Genomic DNA, 19,351 nt, shown 5'->3' on the forward strand with positions numbered 1-19,351 from the left:
AAATACACAACTAGTAATTATAACTGTGAATGGGATGAACTCACCCATAAAATAGAAATGATAACAGAATGAATTAAAAAAAAAAAGAACCTGACAATATGTTGTTTACAAGAAACACATTTAAAAATGAGAGACACACATAGAGTAAAAATAAAGGGTTGGAGTAGAATTTATTATGCTTCAGCTGATGTAAAAAAAGCTGGGGAAGGAATCATGATCTCAAACAAAGTTAAAGCTAAAATAGATCTAATTGAAAGAGATAAGCAATGAAACGACATTATGTTAAAAGGCAACAAAGATAATAAAGTAATATCAATACTAAACATCTGCATCAAATGCTATAGCATTCACATTTTTAAAGGAAAAGGCAAACAAATTAAGATGAAAATAGACAGCAAAACTAGAGTACTGGAGGATTTCAACCTTTCCCTCTCAGAACAAGATAAATCTCACCAAAAAAAAAAAAGAATCAAAGAAGTGAATAGAATCTTAGATAAGCTAGATATGATAGATATCTGGAGGGAATAGAATGGGAATATAAAGTAAAATATCTTTTTCTCAGTGGTATGCAGCATCTTTACAAAAACTGACCATATAGTAGGCCATAAAAACTTTATAGTTAAATGTGGAAAAGCAAAAATATTAAATGTATCCCTTTCAGATCATAATGCAATAAAATTACATTTAATAAAGGACTATAGAAACAAAGATAAAAAATTAATTGGCGAGTAAACAACCTAATCTTAAAGAATGAGTGGTTTAAAGAGAAAGTCATAGAAATAATAATTTTATTAAAGAGAATGATAATAATGAGACAACATATCAAAACTTGTAAGATGCAGCAAAATCTGTAATCAGAGGAAAATTTACATCTCTAAATGCTTACATCAATAAAATAGAGAAAGAACAGATCAATGAATTGGGCATGCAACTTAAAAAGCTAGAAAAAGAACAAATTAAAAATTCCCAATTAAACACCAAATTGGAAATCTTGAAAATTAACAGTGAGATGAATAAAACTGAATGTAAGAAAAACATCGAATTAATAAATAAAATGAGGTGTAAGTTTTATGAAAAAAAACTAAGATAAACCATTGATTAATATGATTTTTAAAAAAAGAGAGAAGAAAACCAAATCACCCATATCAAAAATGAAAAGGGTGAATATACCACTAATGAAGATGAAATTTTAGGAGTTATTTTGTCCAATTATGTCCCAATAAATTTAACAATTTAAGTGAAATAAAAGAATATTTAGAAAAAATATAAACTGCCCAGATTAACAGAGGATAAAATAGAATATTTAAATAAACCTATTTTAGAAAAAGAAGTTGAACAGGCCAAAACTGAATTTCCTAAGGAAAAAAACCCATCAAGACCAGATGGCTTTACAAGTGAATTCTATCAAACATTTAAAGACCAACTAATACCAATATTAAATAAATTATTCTGAATAATAGGCAAAGAAAGAATCCTACCACACTGATACCAAACCAGAAAGGGCAAAAATTGAGAAAGAAAATTACAGACCAATTTCCCTAATGAATATTGATGCAAAAACACTAAGTAAAATACTAGCTAGGAGACTACAACAATATCTCACAAAGATTATTCATGGTAACCAAATGGGATTTATACCAGGAATATAGGACTGGTTCAACTAATAACATGATTGATTATATCAATAACAAAAATTATAAAAATCATATGATTATATCAATAGATGCAGAAAAAGCTTTTGACAAGACACAGCATTCATTCCTATTAAAAACACATGAAAGTATAAGTATAAATGGACTTTTCCTTAAAAAGCTTCTACCTAAAACCATCAGCAAGCATTATTTGTAATGGGGTTTAAATTAGAAGTCTTTCCAATAGAATCAGGAATGAAACAGGGATGCTCATTATCACCAATACTATTCAATATTGTAGTAGAAATGCTAGCAATGGCAATAAGAGAAGAAAAAGAAATTGAAGGAATCAGAATGAGCAATGAGGTAATAAAACTATCTCTTTTTGCAGACTATATGATGGTATACTTGAAAAAGCCTGGAGATTCAACTAAAAAGCTAGTTGAAATAATAATTTTAGCAAAGTAGCAGGATATAAAATAAACCTACATAAATTATCAGAATTTCTGTATATCATCAACAAAGCCCTGCAAGAAGAGATAGTAAGAGATATTTCAATTAAAATAGCTACAGACAATATAAAATACCTGGGAGTAAGCCTTCCAAGACAAACCCAAGAACCATATGAACATATTTATAAAGCACTTTCTATACAAATAAAGTCAGATTTAACTAAAAAAGAAATATTAACTGTTCATGGGTCAGCTAAATAAATATGATAAAAATGATAATTAATTTACTAAATCAATCTACTTATTCAATGCCATCTCAATTAAATTACCAAAAATTGTTTTATTTGAGCTAGAAAAAAATAATAACAAGATTCATTTGGAAGAATGAAAGCTCAAGAACATCAAAGGAATGAATGCGAAAAATATATAAGGAATTCTAGCAGTGACAAATCTTAAACTGTATTATAAAGTGGTAATTATCAAAACTATCTGGTACTGGCTTAAGAAATAGAATGGTGAATGAGTAGACTTTAGTAGATATACATTACACAGTAATAAATGATTTATAGCAACTTTGTGCTTGATAAATGTAAAGATTTAAGCTTTTGGGATAAGAATTAACTATTTGGTAAAAATTGCTCAAAAAATGGGAAAACAGGCAGAAAATAAGTTTAGACCAATATCTTACACCATTTACAAGATAAGGTCAAAATGGATATATGACCTAGACATAAAAAGAGATACAAGTAAATTAGAAGAACACAGAACATATTACTTATCAGATTTATGGATAGAAGAATTTATGAATATACAAGAGGCAGAGAACATTGTGAGATGTAAAATGGATAATTTTGATTATGTTAAATTAAAAAGTTTTTGTACAAATAAAATCAATGTAGCCAAGATTCAAAAGAAAGCAGAAAATTGGGGAAAATATTTTATAAACATTTTTTCAGATAAAGGCTTCATAGCTGAAATATATAGAAAACTTTGCCAAATTTCTTTCTTTCTTTCTTTCTTTCTTTCTTTCTTTCTTTCTTTCTTTCTCTTTTTCAGTGAGGCAACTGGGGTTAAGTGACTTGCCTAGGGTCACACAGCTAGTAAGTGTCAAAGTGTCTGAGGCCAGATTTGAACTCAGGTCATCCTGACTCCAATGTCGGAGCTGTATCCACTGCGTCACCTAGCTGCCCCAACTTTGTCAAATTTATAAGAATATGAGTCATTCCCCAACTGATGAATAGTCAAAATGATATAAACAGGCAGTTTTTGGAAGAATAAATGTTATATATAATCCTATGAATCAAAGTTACATATAGCCACATGAAAAAATTATCCAAATAATTAGGGAAATGCAAATTAAAACAACCCTGAGATACCATTTCATGCCTATAAGATTGGTTAAGGTGATAAAAGGAGAAAATTATGAATGTTGGAGGGGGTATAAAAAAATTGGGACAGTAACACATTGTTGATGGAACTGTGAACTGATTTAACCATTTTGTAAAGTAATCTGGAATTATGCCCAAAGAGTTATAAAATTTGTGTATACCCTTTGACCTAGCAATACCACTACTAGATCTGTTTCCTAAAGTGATCAGAGAAAAAGGGGAAAGAATCTATATGTTCTAAAATATTTATAGCAGCACTTCTTGTGGTAGCAGAGAACTGGAAATTGAGGGGATGCCCATCAACTGGGGAATGGCTGAATAAGTTGTGATGTATGATAGTGATGGAATACTACTGTGCTATAAGAAATTACGAGCAGGTTGATGTTAGAAAAACATAGAAAGACTTAACATGAAATAATGGAGAGTGAAAATGAGCAAGACCAAGAGAATGTTGTATACAATAACAGCAATACTGTTTGAAGAATAACTGTGAATGACTAAGCTATCCTGAGTATTATAAATATTCAAATCAACTACAAAGGACCTATGAAGGAAGGTGCTATCCATCCCCAAAGAAAGAACTGATGCATAGAACTATGTATTGCATGGTTTCACATGCACATTTGTGTGAAATGTTGGCCTTCACTAGTGTAGAGTTGGGAAAGAAACAGCTTAGAACTCAAAATGTAACAAAAATACACATACATTTTTAAAACGGTCATCAACAACATTTCAGTAATTATATCTTCCAGTTTTTCAGTTAGTTTATTCAGACCCTGTGATTTGAACTCATTAAGAACTACTAGGTGCTATCTTACCATCTCATCACTTAACTTGGGTTTCTACTCTAATAATTTTTGTTTAATTCGTCCCATTCCAAGGATTATTCTCCTTTGAAAATAACACAGAAGAGAAATAGAAGTTGAGTAGTTCAGCCTTGTCACTGGCATTCATTATTATCCCATTCAAACAGCATTGATATCTCTACCACTCATTTACCAATCATATCATAGAATTCTGGAATCTTCAATCTTTAGGGGCAGTGAGGTGGCACAGTAGAATGGGGTCCTAGAATCAGGAACATATGAGTTCAAATCTGACCTCAGTTACTTCCTCCCTACGTGACCCTGGGCAACTCACTTAACCTCTCTTTGTCTCAGTTTCCTGAGATTTGTAAAATAAGAATAATAACAGGACCTTCCTTGTGGGATTGTTGTCAGGATCAAATGAGGCAAGTATTTGCAAAATGCTAAGCACAGTGCTTAGACCATAGCAGGTGCTATATAAATGCCTTTTCCCCCAAAGCATTAGGAGGACTTTAGAGATCATCTAGTTTGACCTCCCACACTTTTCTTAAAATCATCCTTGACAAGGTGGTCAAATAGTCTCTTCAAAATACTCCTAACAGGGAACTCACTACTTAGCATCACATTTCATTCTATTTTTAAAGAGCTCTGATTGTTAGCAAGTTTGTCCATATTTTCTATATTTAACTAAAATCTACCTCCCTATAATTTCCAACCCTTTGTTTTAGTTTTGTTCAGTGAAACAAGAGAGTGAGTCTAAATACATTGCTTGGTATTGTTAATGTTCCATGTGTGTATATATATGTCTCATCTCCCCTTATAAAATTCTGATGCTTTTGCCTAATTTCCTCTCACAAAACTGTAAGTTCTTTGAGACGTGGTAATATAGTCTGTCCTTATCTCTGAATCCCTGGCAGTACCTACCATAGGCCTTTCCCACAGTAGGTATTCATTTGTTGGTTGTTTGCCTAGAAGCTAGAATTCCAAGGTCTCTCGGTTTTCCAAAGTGCAAGGCCAGGCTGACTCTCTGATGTCACTATTCAGGTATTCTTTGATCGTGGTTTTTATTTCCTTCTCAATCCTGGCCCTCCCATCCCTACCTGAAGTTGTTTAAATTTAATTTCTCCAGGTAACTTACCATCCTAAAGAAGCAAATCCCTAGGTTACTATGGTAATATTTTGGACTGCATCTCAGAGGAGCAAACATAGCCTCCCTTCCCATACTTCTTTCACACAACTGCAAAAGCTTATGGGATTACCCAGAGCTCCTGCCAGATGCAAGAATGTATTTCCATTGGTTTTTACTGATAAGAGTTTCTTGGTGTTTAACTTGAAAAGAAGAATTATCAGCCCTAAAGGTCTGTTTTTTTCCCCTCATTTTTTTTTAAAGGCATTTGGGGTTAAGTCACAGCTAGTAAGTCAAGACCCACAGCCAGGGTCACATAGCTAGTAAGTGTCAAGTGTTTGGTCTGAGGCTGGATTTGAATTTAGATCCTCCCGACTTCAGGGCTGGTGCTCTATCCACGGCGCCACCTAGCTGCCCCAAGGTCTGTTGTTTTGCTGTGGTAGTAGCAACACCAATCAAATGAAAGGAGTGAGACTAGATGACAATTCTCATCTGAAGAGTTTGGGTGAGATTAGTACCCTCAACTGGCAGAGTTTAAATGAGAGAATTTGTTATGTTTATTTACTTTTAAGATCTGAATTCTCTGGTGAAGTAAAATGCTTCTTGGAGTAAACAATTTATTTAAGAAATCTTTTGGGGCTCTCAGGGTACAAAATAATGCCAGAAATAACTTCTGAGTGAGTGGTTGATTTCCAGGAAGAATTTTTCTTTCTGGGACTCAATGAAAGAAGACTCCATTCATGTTTATTAAAATCTGCTTTTCTTGGGGGGGGGACGGTGTAAAAGACCAATGGTTTTTATGACTGTGGGCTGATGGGCATTGGTCATTTTATGCTGGTTTCACAAAGTGGCTCCCAGTATTTGGCCTATAGTCATTGATGCAATGTTGAATTTTGGCTTGGGTCATCCCTAGAAATTCAGGAGAACCTTGAGGGAGGAAGGGTAGTTCTAGTGAAGGTTCAAAGGTTCAGAAATGAACTAGATATTCCAATGAATTGCAGAACCTCAAAGCTGGAAGGAACCCCAAGCTCCTATTTGAAGAAGAATCACTTCTACAACATCTTTGAAGAGTGGTCACCCCATCTCTGTCTCAAGACCTTCAGTGAGAGGAAACTCACTATTTTCTAGCTCTTGGCCAGAATGGAATCCTTTGTAGAGACCACAGGGTCCACCTCAGAACTGCACACCTTCCCTCTTTCCCCAAATATAGCAAAGGTCTTTTGGCCCAGATTTATGGTTTGGAAGCTTTCGAGGGCCACTGAGGAGTGTAGGCTCAAGGCAGAATAGTATTATTGCACGATATTGCTCCTGGTATCTGTGCTTCACCACAGAGGAAGCTGACAAGCTGAAAATCCTGTGAGATGCCTAGTGATAGGAATAATAAAGCTGATGGCAGGAGATGATAGTGGCTGAAAGTACAATCCTAATGGTGTATGACAGATTTTTTAATTAAAAAAAAATTTTTTTTAGGCAGTTGGGGTTAAGTGACTTGCCCAGGGTCACACAGCTGGTAAGTGTCAAGTGTTTGGTCTGAGGTTGAATTTGAACTCAGGCCCTCCTGACTTCAGGGTCAGTCCTCTATCCACTGTGCCACCTAGCTACCCCTTAAATTTAAAAATTATCACTCATGGATGAATGAATTTCTTTTAGGCCCAGACTAATCTTTTTCAGGTACTTGGCCCATAGTTCCAAGTTAATTTGCAATGCTATTATCCCAATGCCATTTAGGTAACCAAACAAAATTTAAGGAGTTGTCAGGCTACTATACTTTCAAAGAGAAGCATAGAAAGTTAGGTCAGGAAAAGAACTTATGAGATCATACCATTCAACTCTTTCATATTACTGATAAGGAAACAAGGACCTTTAGTATCATTTAGTTTCTTTCCAGCAGCCTTTGTGACTCAGTTCAGCGTTCTTTCAACTAAACCATGTTGTCTTTCTCTATACCATAACAGCACAGTAGTATCCAAAGAACAGTATTATCATTTTTGTTCATCTGCTATTACCTTGCCTCCACCAAAACTCTATCTCCTCTAATGCTATATCCTGAGTCCCTGAAGACTATGCTGGCAGACAGTAAGCTATTGCAAGGTCTTACCAATCAAAAAGGCTTTAAAGTTGGGTGCGTCAAAGGATTTTGTATCTATTATGTGAGAATAAGCGAAGTTCAGGGAGGACTGTTGTTAGAAGGCTGGTCATCAGGTAATGCACTTTTTCTACTAGAATAATTCATGAAGACTTTCTATTTACTTAGTATTCACTAAGCTGCAGACAGGCTGTGATCTATGAATGGATAGTGATCAAATTCATGGTCTCCTGACATAAACCTCTTCATTGTATAAAAGTCTGTGGTAACACAGACGGTTTTGCCTTATACTCAAAAGGGTTAAAAGAACCAAATTACCAGTAGCAAAAATGAAAAGGGTGAATTCACCACCAATGAAGATGAAATTAAAACAATTATTAAGAACTATTTTGCCCAATTATATGCCAACAAATATGACAAACTAAGTGAAATGGAAGACTATTTACAAAAATTAAGAGAAGAGAAAATAGAATACTTAAATAACCCTCTTTTAGAAAAAGAAATTGAACAAGCTATCAATGATCTTCCTAAGAAAAAATCCCCAGGACCAAGTAGATTCACAAATGAATTCTAACAAGCATTTAAAAGAACAATTAATTCCACCACTATGTACACTACATAAACTACAGACTATTTGGGAAAATAGGCAAAGGAGTCCTATCAAATTCCTTTTACAACACAAATATGGTGCTGATATCTAAAGCAGGAAGAGCAAAGACAGAGAAAGAAAACTACAGACCAATTTCCCTAAAGAATATTGATGCAAAAATTTTAAATAAAATTTTAGTAGGGAGATTACAGCAATAATATCACAAAGATCATACAATATGACCAGGTGGGATTTATACCAAGAATGCAGGGATGGTTCAATATTAGGAAAACTATAGCCATAACTGGCCATATCAATAACAAAAATTACCAAAAAATCATACGATTATCTCAATAGATACAGAAAAAGCTTTTCAAAATACCACAAAATTCCTATTAAATTCCTATTAAAAACACTAGAATGCACAAGAATAAATGGAGCTTTGTTAAAATAGTAAGTAGTATTTATATAAAACTATCAGCAAGCATTATCTGTCATGGGGATAAGTTACAAGCCCTACCAATAAGATCAGGGGTAAATTAAGGATGCCCATTATCACCACTATCATTCGATATTGTACTAGAAATGCTAGCTATAGCAATAAGAGAAGAAAAAGAAATCGAAGGAATTAGAACAGGCAACGAGAAAACAAGATTATCACTCTTTGCATATATTATGATGGTATACTTACAGAATCCTAGAAAATCAACTAAAAAACTACTTGAAATAATTAACAATTTCAGGAAAGTTGTAGGATATAAAATAAACTTGCATAAATCATTAGCATTTCTACATATTACCAATAAAACCCAGCAGCAAGAGATAGAAAGAGAACTTCCATTTAAAACAACTGCAGACAATATAAAGTGCTACTACCTATCAAGACAAACCTAGAAACTATATGCACACAATTACAAAACACTTCTCACACAAATAAAGCCAGATTTAAACAATGGAAAAATATTAATTGTTCATGGGAATGCTGAGCCAGTATAATAAAAAGGACAATTCGACCTAAATTAATTTATTTATGCCATGCCAGTCAAACTACCAAAACTTTATTTTACAAATCTAGAAAAACCCCCCACCAACTTATCTGGAAGAACAAAAGGTCAAGAATATCAAGGGAATACATGAAAAAATGTGAAGGAAGGTGGCCTAGCAGTGACAGATCTCAAACTGTACTACTAAGTGGTAATCATTAAAACAATCTGATACTGGCTAAGAAATACAGTGGTGGATCAGCAGAATAGATAATATATTGTAGTACATGTGCATAGTAATCTAATAGTTGATGAACCCAAAGATCCAAGCTTTTGGGATAAGAACTCAATACTGACAAAAATTGCTAGGGAAATTGGAAAGCACTTTGGCAGAAACTAGGTATAGATCAACATCTCTCACCTTATACTAAGATAAGGCAAAAATGGGTACATGGTTTAGACATAAAGGGTGATAACATAAGGAAATCAGGGAAGCATGGAAAATTTTACCTGTCAGACTTATGGAGAAGATAAGAATCTGTGACCAAACAAGAGATAGAGAGTATTACAGGATGTAAAATGGATAATTTTGCTTACGTTAAATTTAAAAGGTTTTGCAGAAACAAAACCAATGCAGCCAAAATTAGAAGGAAAGCAAAAAACTGGGGGAAAATTTTACAAAAGTTTCTCTGATAAAAATCTCATTTCTCAAATATAAAGAGAATGAAGGCATATTTATAAAAACACAAATTATTCCCCAATAGACATAATAAGTAAGTAAAGGGCATTCAGTGTGTTCCTTTTAACTCTCTGTGATGTCCCCTGTATAGATATGGTCATATATGATCAACGGAGTACTGAGGAGTAGACTATATAAGTGACAACCACATTCAGAAGAACAAGATATGTCTTATGAGACTGAGGGGTCATTAATAAAACAAAGTTCATGGCTCTTTTCTTCAGATATCCTTTCTACTTTCTTTTCTAACCTGGGTGTCCGAATTCCCTGTTTATGCTTTATTTAATTCCTCCCCCTTTTCTGCACCTATGGCAGCTAATTATTTCCTATCTCTAATCATTTCATTAAGGTTCTTCTTAGATTCAGAAGTCTACACAGATACACAGACATGGTGCTCCACCTGCACCCTTTGCTCCCTTCCTTCCTATATGCTTCACCCTGGCAAGTTGCTGTTAATATGCCAACAGGTGACCTGTCTTTCTTTGAGACTGATCTCTCCGAGGCCATTTCTACATGGGGAGGGGGGGAAAGCTGTTATGTTATAGCAGAAAATGTCACTGAATATTTGTAGGATTTTGGAGTTGGAAGGTACTATGTATATTACCTGTCTTGATCAATTCTGTTTCACTGTGGTAGTTTTTCAAAAGTGATAACAACAGGGACTGGATAGGAAGCAAATGTTTTCTTTTGATTTCAATTGTTTGGAATATGTCATCATCACATTTTCTGTTGTTAATTATGGCACCAATAAAAGAGTCAGAGTGAATCATTAGCTATTTAAGTAGTTCTTTATGTTCAGGGGATGAACATAACAAAGTAGTCTGGCAAACCCAATATGGTGATGATGACAACAAAAACATAAACCCTTGTATAGTACTCTGCAGTTTACATTTTCATATCCATTATCTCACTTGAGTCTTAGGATAACCCTTGGACAAGGGAGGGGAGATTTTTTCCAATTTTCAAACATTCTTATTTAAAATTTTGAGTTCCAAATTCTCTCTCTCCTTCCTTCCCTCCTTTTCCCCTTCCCTGAGACAGTAAGCAGTCAGATATAGGTTATACATTTGCAATTATATAAAACATTTTCATATTAGTCATTTTGTGCAAGAAGATTCAAATAATAGAAAAAAAATGAAAGAAAGTGAAAAATAGCATGCTTCACTCTGTATTCAATTAATATCAGTTCTTTCTCTGGAGGTAGATAGTATGCTTCATCATGAGACCTTTTGAATTGTCTTGGATCATTGTATTGCTGAGAATAGCTAAGTCATTCACAATTCTTCACCAAACAATATTTCTGTTACTGTGTACAATATTCTTCTTCTTCTGTTCACTTCACTATGCATCAGTTCATGTAAGTGTTTCCAGGTTTTTCTGAAATCATTCTGCTTGGAGGGCGGAGCCAAGATGGCAGAGAGAAAGCAGTGACTTGCTTGAGCTCTCCCCCAAACCCCTCCAAATACCTATAAAAAATGGCTCTAAACAAACTCTAAAGCAGCAGAACCTACAAAAAGACAAAGTGAACCAAATTTCCAGCCCAAGACAATTTGGATGATTGATCGGAAAGGTATATCGCGCAGGGCTGGTAGAGGAGCGCAGTGTGGTGTGGGTATGCAGGCCACAGTGAACCTGGAGCAGGCCTCAGAGGACTGAATCTTGGGCAGCTGTGGAGGCTTCCAGACCTCTCAACCCACAAACACCAAAGACAACTTAGATCAGTGGGAAAAGTCTGTTTCTGCGGTGAGAGAGGAGCTAGGTCAGAACCAGCTCCAGAGCGCAGAGTGCAGAGCATGGGGGTCGGAGAGGTGGCTGCATCCTGAGCTTCCGGCCCAGAGACTGAGGGGAATCGAGTGGCTGATCAGAGGGGGATTGCAGGGATCTCTTTGCCAGTGCTGAGGCAGGAATCTCTTGCTTTGTCCGTGCTTGGATCTGGGTCACAGTTCTGGGGGGTGGTCCTGGGGCTAGGAGGAGTGCTAGCATGGTGGAGCTTGTAGTGGCTTTGAAGAAGAAACCTTCCTCACAGTTCCAGGACAGAAAGCAGTGCTTGTGGTCACTAAGAGACCAGAGTACAGGCCAGGAAAGGAGTAAACACCTCACCTCTTATCATACCACCTTGGAAGAACTGAAAATTTACAGGTCCCTAGAAGTATCTCTGAAAACAGCTGTATAAACCCCCAAAGCTTGGGACAGTACATTCTCCACATTGGAAGCAGACTCTTACCTTAACAAAGAGTTTAAAACTCAAGTAATTGGCCGGGATCATAAGCAAGCAGTGCAAAAAGAGTCAGACTATATTATCTTACTTTGGTGACAAAGAAGATCAAAACACACAAACAGAAGACAACACAGTCAAAGCTCCTACATCCAAAGCCTCTAAGAAAAATATGAATCAGTCCCAGGCCTTGGAAGAGCTCAAAAGGGATTCTGAGAAGCAAGTAAGAGAAGTAGAGGAAAAACTGGGAAGAGAAATGAGAGTGATGCAAGAAAATCATGAAAAACAAGTCAACAGCTTGCTAAAGGAGACCCAAAAAAATACTGAAGAAAATAACACCTTAAAAAATAGCCTAACCCAAATGGCAAAAGAGGTCCAAAAACCCAAATAGGAGAAGAATGACCTAAAAAGAAAAATTGGCCAAATGGAAAAGGAAGTCTAAAAGCTTACTGAAGAAAATACTTCCTTAAAAATTAGAATAGAGCAATTGGAAGCTAGTGACTTTATGAGAAATCAAGACACTGTAAAACAAATCCAAAAGAATGAAAAAATAGAAAACAATGTGAAATATCTCATTGGAAAAACAACTGACCTGGAAAATAGATCCAGGAGACAGAATTTAAAAATTATTGGACTATCTGAAAGCCATGATCAAAAAAAGAGCCTAGATCATCTTTCAAGAAATTATCAAGGAAAACTGCCCTATTTTAGAACCAGAGGGCAAAATAGAAATTGAAAGAATCCACAGATCTCCTCCTGAAAGAGATCCCCAAAGGAAAACTCCTAGGAATATTGTAGCCAAATTCCAGAGTTCCCAGGTCAAGGAGAAAATATTGTAAGCAGCCAGGAAGAAACAATTCAAGTATTGTGGAAACACAATCAGGATAACACAAGATTTAGCAGCTTCTACATTAAAGGACCGCAGGGCATGGAATATAATATTCTGGAGGGCAAAGGAGATAGGATTACAACCAAGAATCACCTACCCAGCAAAACTGAGTATAATCCTTCAGGGGAAAAATGGTCATTCAGTGAAATAGAGGACTTTCAAGCATTCCTGATGAAAAGACCAGAGCTGAACAGAAAATGTGGCTTTCAAACACAAGACTGAAGTGGAACATGAAGAGGTAAACAGGAAAGAGAAATCATAAGAGACTTATTAACGCTGAACTGTTTACATTCTTCTATGGAAAGATGATATTTATAACTCATGAGACCTTTGTCAGTATTCTGGTAGTTGGAGGGGGGGAAATTAAATCTATGTAGATAAATAGATAGATAGATAGATAGATAGATAGATAGATAGATAGACAGATAGATAGATAGATAGGTAGAGGGCACAGGGTGAGTTGAAGATTAAGGGGTCATAATTGGAGAATAAAATTAAGGGATGAGAGAGGATTATACTAGGAGAAGAAGAAAGGGAGAGGTAGAACAGGGTAAATTATCTCACAAAAAAACAGAAAAGAAAAGGCTCTTACAGTGGAGGGGAAATGGGGGAAGGTGAGAGGGAATGAGTGAATGTTATTCTCATAGGATTCAGCTTAAGGAGGGAATAATACTCTACAGGAAAATAAGAGGGGAATGGGACAAGAGAGCAGGGGGATGATAGAGGGGAGGGCAGATTTGGGGAGGGGATAATCAGAAGCAAACACTTCTGAGGAGGGACGGGGTCAAAAGGGAGAATAGAATAAATGGGGGGGTAGGATAGGATGAAGGGAAATATACTTAGTTTTTCACAACATAACTACTATGGAAGAGTTTTGCATGACTACACATCTATGACCTGTATCGAGTTGCTTGCCTTTTCAATGAGGGTGGGTGGGGAGGGAGGAAGGGAGAAAATTTGGAACCCAAAATTTTAAAACCACATGTTTAAAAAAATGTTTTCACATGCAACTGGGAAATAAGAAATACAGGAAATGGGGTACAGAAGTCTATCCTGCCCTACAGGAAAATAGAAGGGGAAAGGGATAAGAGAAGGTGGTGGGGGAGAGACAGAAGAGAGGGCAGCTGGGGTGAAAATTTGGAACTCAAAATCTTGTGGAAGTAAATGTTGAAAACTAAAAATAAATAAATTTGTATCAAAAAAAAGAACTAAAAAAAATCATTCTGCTTGTCATTTCTTACAGCACAATAATATTCCATTACAATCATATGCCACAGCTTGTTTAGTCTTTCCCCAATTGATGGACAACCCTTTGATTTTCAATTTTTAGCCACCATAAAAAGAGCTGCTATAAATATTTTTGCACGAAAAGGTCCTTCCCTTCACACTCCTTTTTTGTAGTTTAATGTATTTTAATAGCAAACTTATAGGAACAGCACAGAAGACAGATAACATTAAAAACATGTACTTACATGTAGGACGACTCAGTTAGAAAAGTACAGGGAATAGATGGAATCTACCATATGATAAAAATGCTACAAACACCATTTGGTTGTTGTCAATAAGAAATTTACTTTTTAAAAAAATCCAAATGCTGGCATTGTCCAGAAAAATTTAACAGGTTTATTTATAATTGTTATAAAGTTGAATCACTGAAATTTATTCACATAAACATTTTTTGGCTGCATTAATGCTTTATTGTCCTCACATTTATATTCAAAATTGATACACAAATGAAAATGGAAAAAACTTGCCAATACCTGATTCTGTCCCCTGTTTTTCCATTTATAATCATATACTTAGGTACCTTTTGACCCCATAGGAAAAAAATATCAAATGTTCAGAACTACCAATAACAGGAAGAAGAGATTTTTTTTTTCTGTTTTGAGAATGAAGAATGTTTCCCATCATGAGAAGCACATTCTCCATACATGTGGCATGCTAGCTGGATATCTTTTGGCATGACTGTGACGCGTTTGGCATGGATGGCACATAGGTTGCTGTCCTCAAACAGGCCAACCTGGTAGGCTTCACTTGCCTCCTGCAAAACAATCAATTCTGTACTCTGGAAGCACAGATCTGTTTTGAAGTCCTGAGCAATTTCACTGACCAGATGCTGGAGGGGAAATTTATGAATCAGAAGTTCAATGGACTTCTGATAAGTCTGATTTCATGGAGAGCCACAATACCCGGCCTGTAGCAGTGAGGTTTCTTGACCCTTCCAGTGGACAGTGTATGTTTATGAGTGGCTTTTGTAGTGAGCTGCTTCCTGGGGGCTTTACCACCAGTGGATTTATGGGTGGTTTGCTTGATATGAGCCATGTTCCTGAAGACTTCTCCTTATATACCCCCCTTCTGTTTTGGCGCGGGCTGGGACAGCAAGAGGTAGCCCTCGTGCTGGAGAGTCATGGCAGTGGTGGTAGCTGTTGTGAAACTCCCTCCCCCCACTTTTTTATGTCTTTGGGATATAGACCTAGAGAGGTATTGCTGGATCAAAGCCCTTTAGGCATAGTTCCAAATTGTTCTCCAGAATGGCTGGATCAGTTTACAACTCCACCAACAGTGTATTAGTGTCCTAGTTTTCCCACATCCTCTCCAACATCCAATATTTTCCTTTTTTTTTTGTCATATTAGCCACTCTGATAGATGTGAAGTGACAACTCAGAGCTGTTTTAATTTGTACTTCTCTGATTAACAGTTATTTAGAGCATTTTTTCATACAACTATAGATAGCTTTGATTTCTTTGTCTGAAAACTGTCTGTTCATAACCTTTGACTATTTATCAATTGGGGAATGATTTGTATTTTTATAAATTTGACTCAGTTCTCTCTATATTTGAGAAATGAGGCCTTTATCAGAGATTCTTGTTGCAAAAATTTCCCCCTCGTTTGCTGCTTTCCTTGTAACTTTGTTTGCATTGGTTTTGTTTGTGCAAAACCTTTTAAATTTCATGTAATCAAAATTATCTATTTTACATTTTGTAATGCTCTCTATATCTTCTTTGGTCCTAAATTCTTCCCTTATCCATAAATCTTACAGATAAACTATTCCATGCTCTCTTAATTTGCTTATGGTATCACCCTTTATGTGTAAATCATGTACCCATTTTGACCTTGTCTTGGTATACCATGTGAGATAGTGGTCTAACCTAGTTTCTGCCATACTTTTTTCCAGTTTTCCCAGCTGTTTTTGTCAAATAATGAGTTTTTGTTTCAAAAGCTTGGATCTTTGGATTTATCACATACCAGATTACTTTGGTCATTTACTATAATGTAAATTGTACCTAATCTATTCCACTAATTCACCACTCTATTTCTTAGCCAATACCAGATTGTTTTGATAATTACTGCTTGATGATACAGTTCGAGAACTGGTAGGGCTAGACCACCTTATTTCCCATTTTTTTTTATTGATTCCCTTGATATCCTTAAGCTTTTGTTGTTCCAGATGGATTTTAATTTTTTTAGCTCTATAAAATAATTTTTTGATAGTTTGATTGGTACAGCACTGAATAAATAAATTAATTTAGGGAGAATTGTCATTTTCATCATATTGGCTTGGCCTACCCATGAGCAATTAATATTTTTTCTAATTGTTTAGATCTGACTGTATTTGTGGAAAAGTGTTTTTATAGTTGTGTTCATATAGTTCCTGGGTTTGTCTTGGCAGGTAGACTCTCAAGTATTGTATTTTGTCTACAGTTTAAATGGATTTTCTCTTTCTATCTCTTGCTGCTGGGCTTTGTTGGTAACATATAGAAATGCTGATGATTTATGTGGGTTTATTTTGTCTTGTAACTTTGCTAAAGTTGTTAATTATTTCAAGTACTTTTTTAGTTGATTTTCTAGGATTCTCTAAGTATACAACATATCATCTGCAAAGAATGCTAAGCTTTGTTTCTTCTTTGCCTATTCTAATTCCTTCAATTTCTTTTTCTTCTCTTATTGCTAAAGCCAACATTTCTAGAACAATATTGAATACTAGAGGTGATAATGGACATTCTTGCTTTATCCTTAATCTTACTGTGATAGCTTCTAGCTTATCCCTATTATAGATAATGCTTGCTGATGGTTTTAGATAGATACTACTTATCATTTTAAGGAAAGCTCCATTTATTCCTATACTCAGTGTTTTCAATAGGAATAGGTGCTTTATTTTGTCAAAAGCTTTTTCTGCATCTATTGAGATAATCATATGATTTTTGTTGCTTTTTTATTATTGATATGGTCAATTAAGTTGATAGTTTTCCTAATACTGAACCAGTCCTGCATTCCTGGTATAAATGTCACTGGTCATAGTGTATGATCCTTGTGATATACAGCTATAATCTCTTTACTAATATTTTATTTAAAAATTTTTGCATCAATATTCATTAGGGAAATTGGTCTATAATTTTCTTCGTTTTGGCTCTTCATGGTTTAGGTATCAGCACCATATTTGTGTCATAAAAGGAATTTGGTAGGACTCCTTTGCCTATTTTCCCAAATAGTCTGTGATTTATGTAGTTTAAATAGTAGTGGAATTAATTGTTCTTTTAAATGTTTGGTAGAATTCACTTATACATCCATCTGGCCCTGAAGATTCTTTTCTTAGGGAGCTCATTGATGTCTTGTTCAATTTCTTTTTCTAAAATTGTGTTATTTAAGCATTTTATTTCCTCTTCTGTTAATCTGGGCAATTTCTATTTTTGAAAATATTTATCCATTTCACTTAGATTGTTAGATTTATTGGTATATGATTTGTTCTTTGACCTATTTGTTTTTTAAGATTAGATTATTTAATTTCAAATTAATTTTTAATTTCTCTTTCCATCATCCATTATTGAATGTAATTTTTATCACATTATGATCTGAATAGATGCATTAACTATTTCTCCTTTTCTATTTGGTTGTGAGGTTTTTATGTCTTAATACATGGCCAATTTTTGTATTGCTGCCATGTACTACTGAGAAAAAGGTGTATTCCTTTCTATTCCCATTCAGCTTTCTCCAAAGATCTATCATATCTAACTTTTACAGAATTTTATTCACCTCCTTAATTTCTTTCTTGTTTATTTTTTGGTTTGATTTATCTAGGTCTCAGAAGGGGAAAAGTTGAGGTCCCCCAATAGTATAATTTTATTATCTATTTCTTCCTGTAACTCATTCAACTTCTTAAAAAATTTGTATGCTATACCATTTGGTGCATATATGTTTAGTATTGATATGACTTCATTGTCTATGGTATCTTTCAGCAAGATATAGTTTCCTTCTTTATCTCTTTTAATTAGATCTATTTTTGCTTTTGCTTTGTCTGAGATCCTGATTGCTACCCCTGCTTTCTTTGCTTCAGCTGAAGCATAATGGATTTTGCTCCAGACCTTTACCTGTGTGTTTCTCTCTGCTTCAAATGTGTTTCTTATAAACAACATATTGTAGGATCCTGTTTTCTAATCCCTTCTACTAACCACTTTGGTTTTATGGGTGAGTTCATTCCGTTCACATTTATATCTATGATAACTTAACTGTGTATTTCCCTCCATGCTATTTTTCGCTTGGTTATTCCCCTTCCCCCTCACCTGCACCCTTTCCCTCCTCACAAGTGTTTTACTTCTGATTACTGCCTTCCCAATATACCCTCCCTTGTATTAGTTCCCTCTCCCCCTTCTATTACTCCCATCCCTTTTCACTTCCTTATAGGGTAAGACAGATTTTTATATCTAACTGAATGCAAATGTTATTCCTTCTTGAACCAATTTTGATGAGAGTAAGGTTTAAGCTTTTCCTGCCACCACCCCACCTATCTTCCCCTCTATTATAATAGCTCTTTTATGCAGGATAATTTGCCCCATTCAATCTCCCTCCTCCTCCTTCTTCCAGTGCAATATTCCTTCTCATTCTTTTATTTATTTTGGGGGGGGTATCATCCCATCAAAGTCACCTTATATACATGCCCTCTGTCTACATATATCCCTTCTAATTGCTCTTATAGTAATAAAGTTGTTAAGAGTTACAAGTATTATCTTGCCATATAGAAATATAAACAGTTTAACCTTATTGAATTTCTTATGTTTTCTCTTTCTTGTTTCTTTTTTACTTTTTTATGTTTCCCTTGAGTCTTGTACTGAATTTTTTAATTTTTTAATTAGGATCTTTTAATTAGAAATGCTTGAAATTCCTCTATTTCATTAAATATCCATTTTTTCCCCCTGAAAGATTACATTCAGTTTTCCTGGGTAGGTGATTCTTGATTGTAATCCTAACTCCTCTGCCTTCCAATTGATCATATTCCAAGCCCTCTGGTGGGAAGATATTACTGATATCTCTAATTCTTACTGATCATCATTTATAGATTAGGAAATTGAGGCACAGAGAGTTTAAGTGACTTGCTCAAGATCATACAGATAAGATCATGGGATAGAGGATTTAGAGCCAAAAGGGGCTTTAGAAGACATATTGTCTAATCTT

General features: G+C 35.1%; 2 protein-coding genes across 2 annotated transcripts in view; both read right to left on the reverse strand.

The window, feature by feature from the left end:
• The window catches only part of BABAM2 (BRISC and BRCA1 A complex member 2), a 588,974-nt gene that overhangs the window by 10,800 nt on the left and 558,823 nt on the right, over positions 1 to 19,351 (reverse strand). The gene's annotated exons all lie outside the window — the stretch shown is intronic.
• On the reverse strand, positions 14,505 to 17,643 carry LOC144455856 (histone H3-like). The gene is given in 2 exon segments (XM_078149786.1): positions 14,505 to 15,067; positions 15,070 to 17,643. Coding segments are annotated over 2 exon segments (474 nt in total). The 5' UTR covers positions 15,227 to 17,643; the 3' UTR covers positions 14,505 to 14,750.

This window comes from Phascolarctos cinereus, unplaced genomic scaffold (genome assembly GCF_003287225.1).
Source record: "Phascolarctos cinereus isolate Bilbo 61053 unplaced genomic scaffold, phaCin_HiC Scaffold_2;HRSCAF=192, whole genome shotgun sequence".
Classification (NCBI taxonomy): domain Eukaryota; kingdom Metazoa; phylum Chordata; class Mammalia; order Diprotodontia; family Phascolarctidae; genus Phascolarctos; species Phascolarctos cinereus.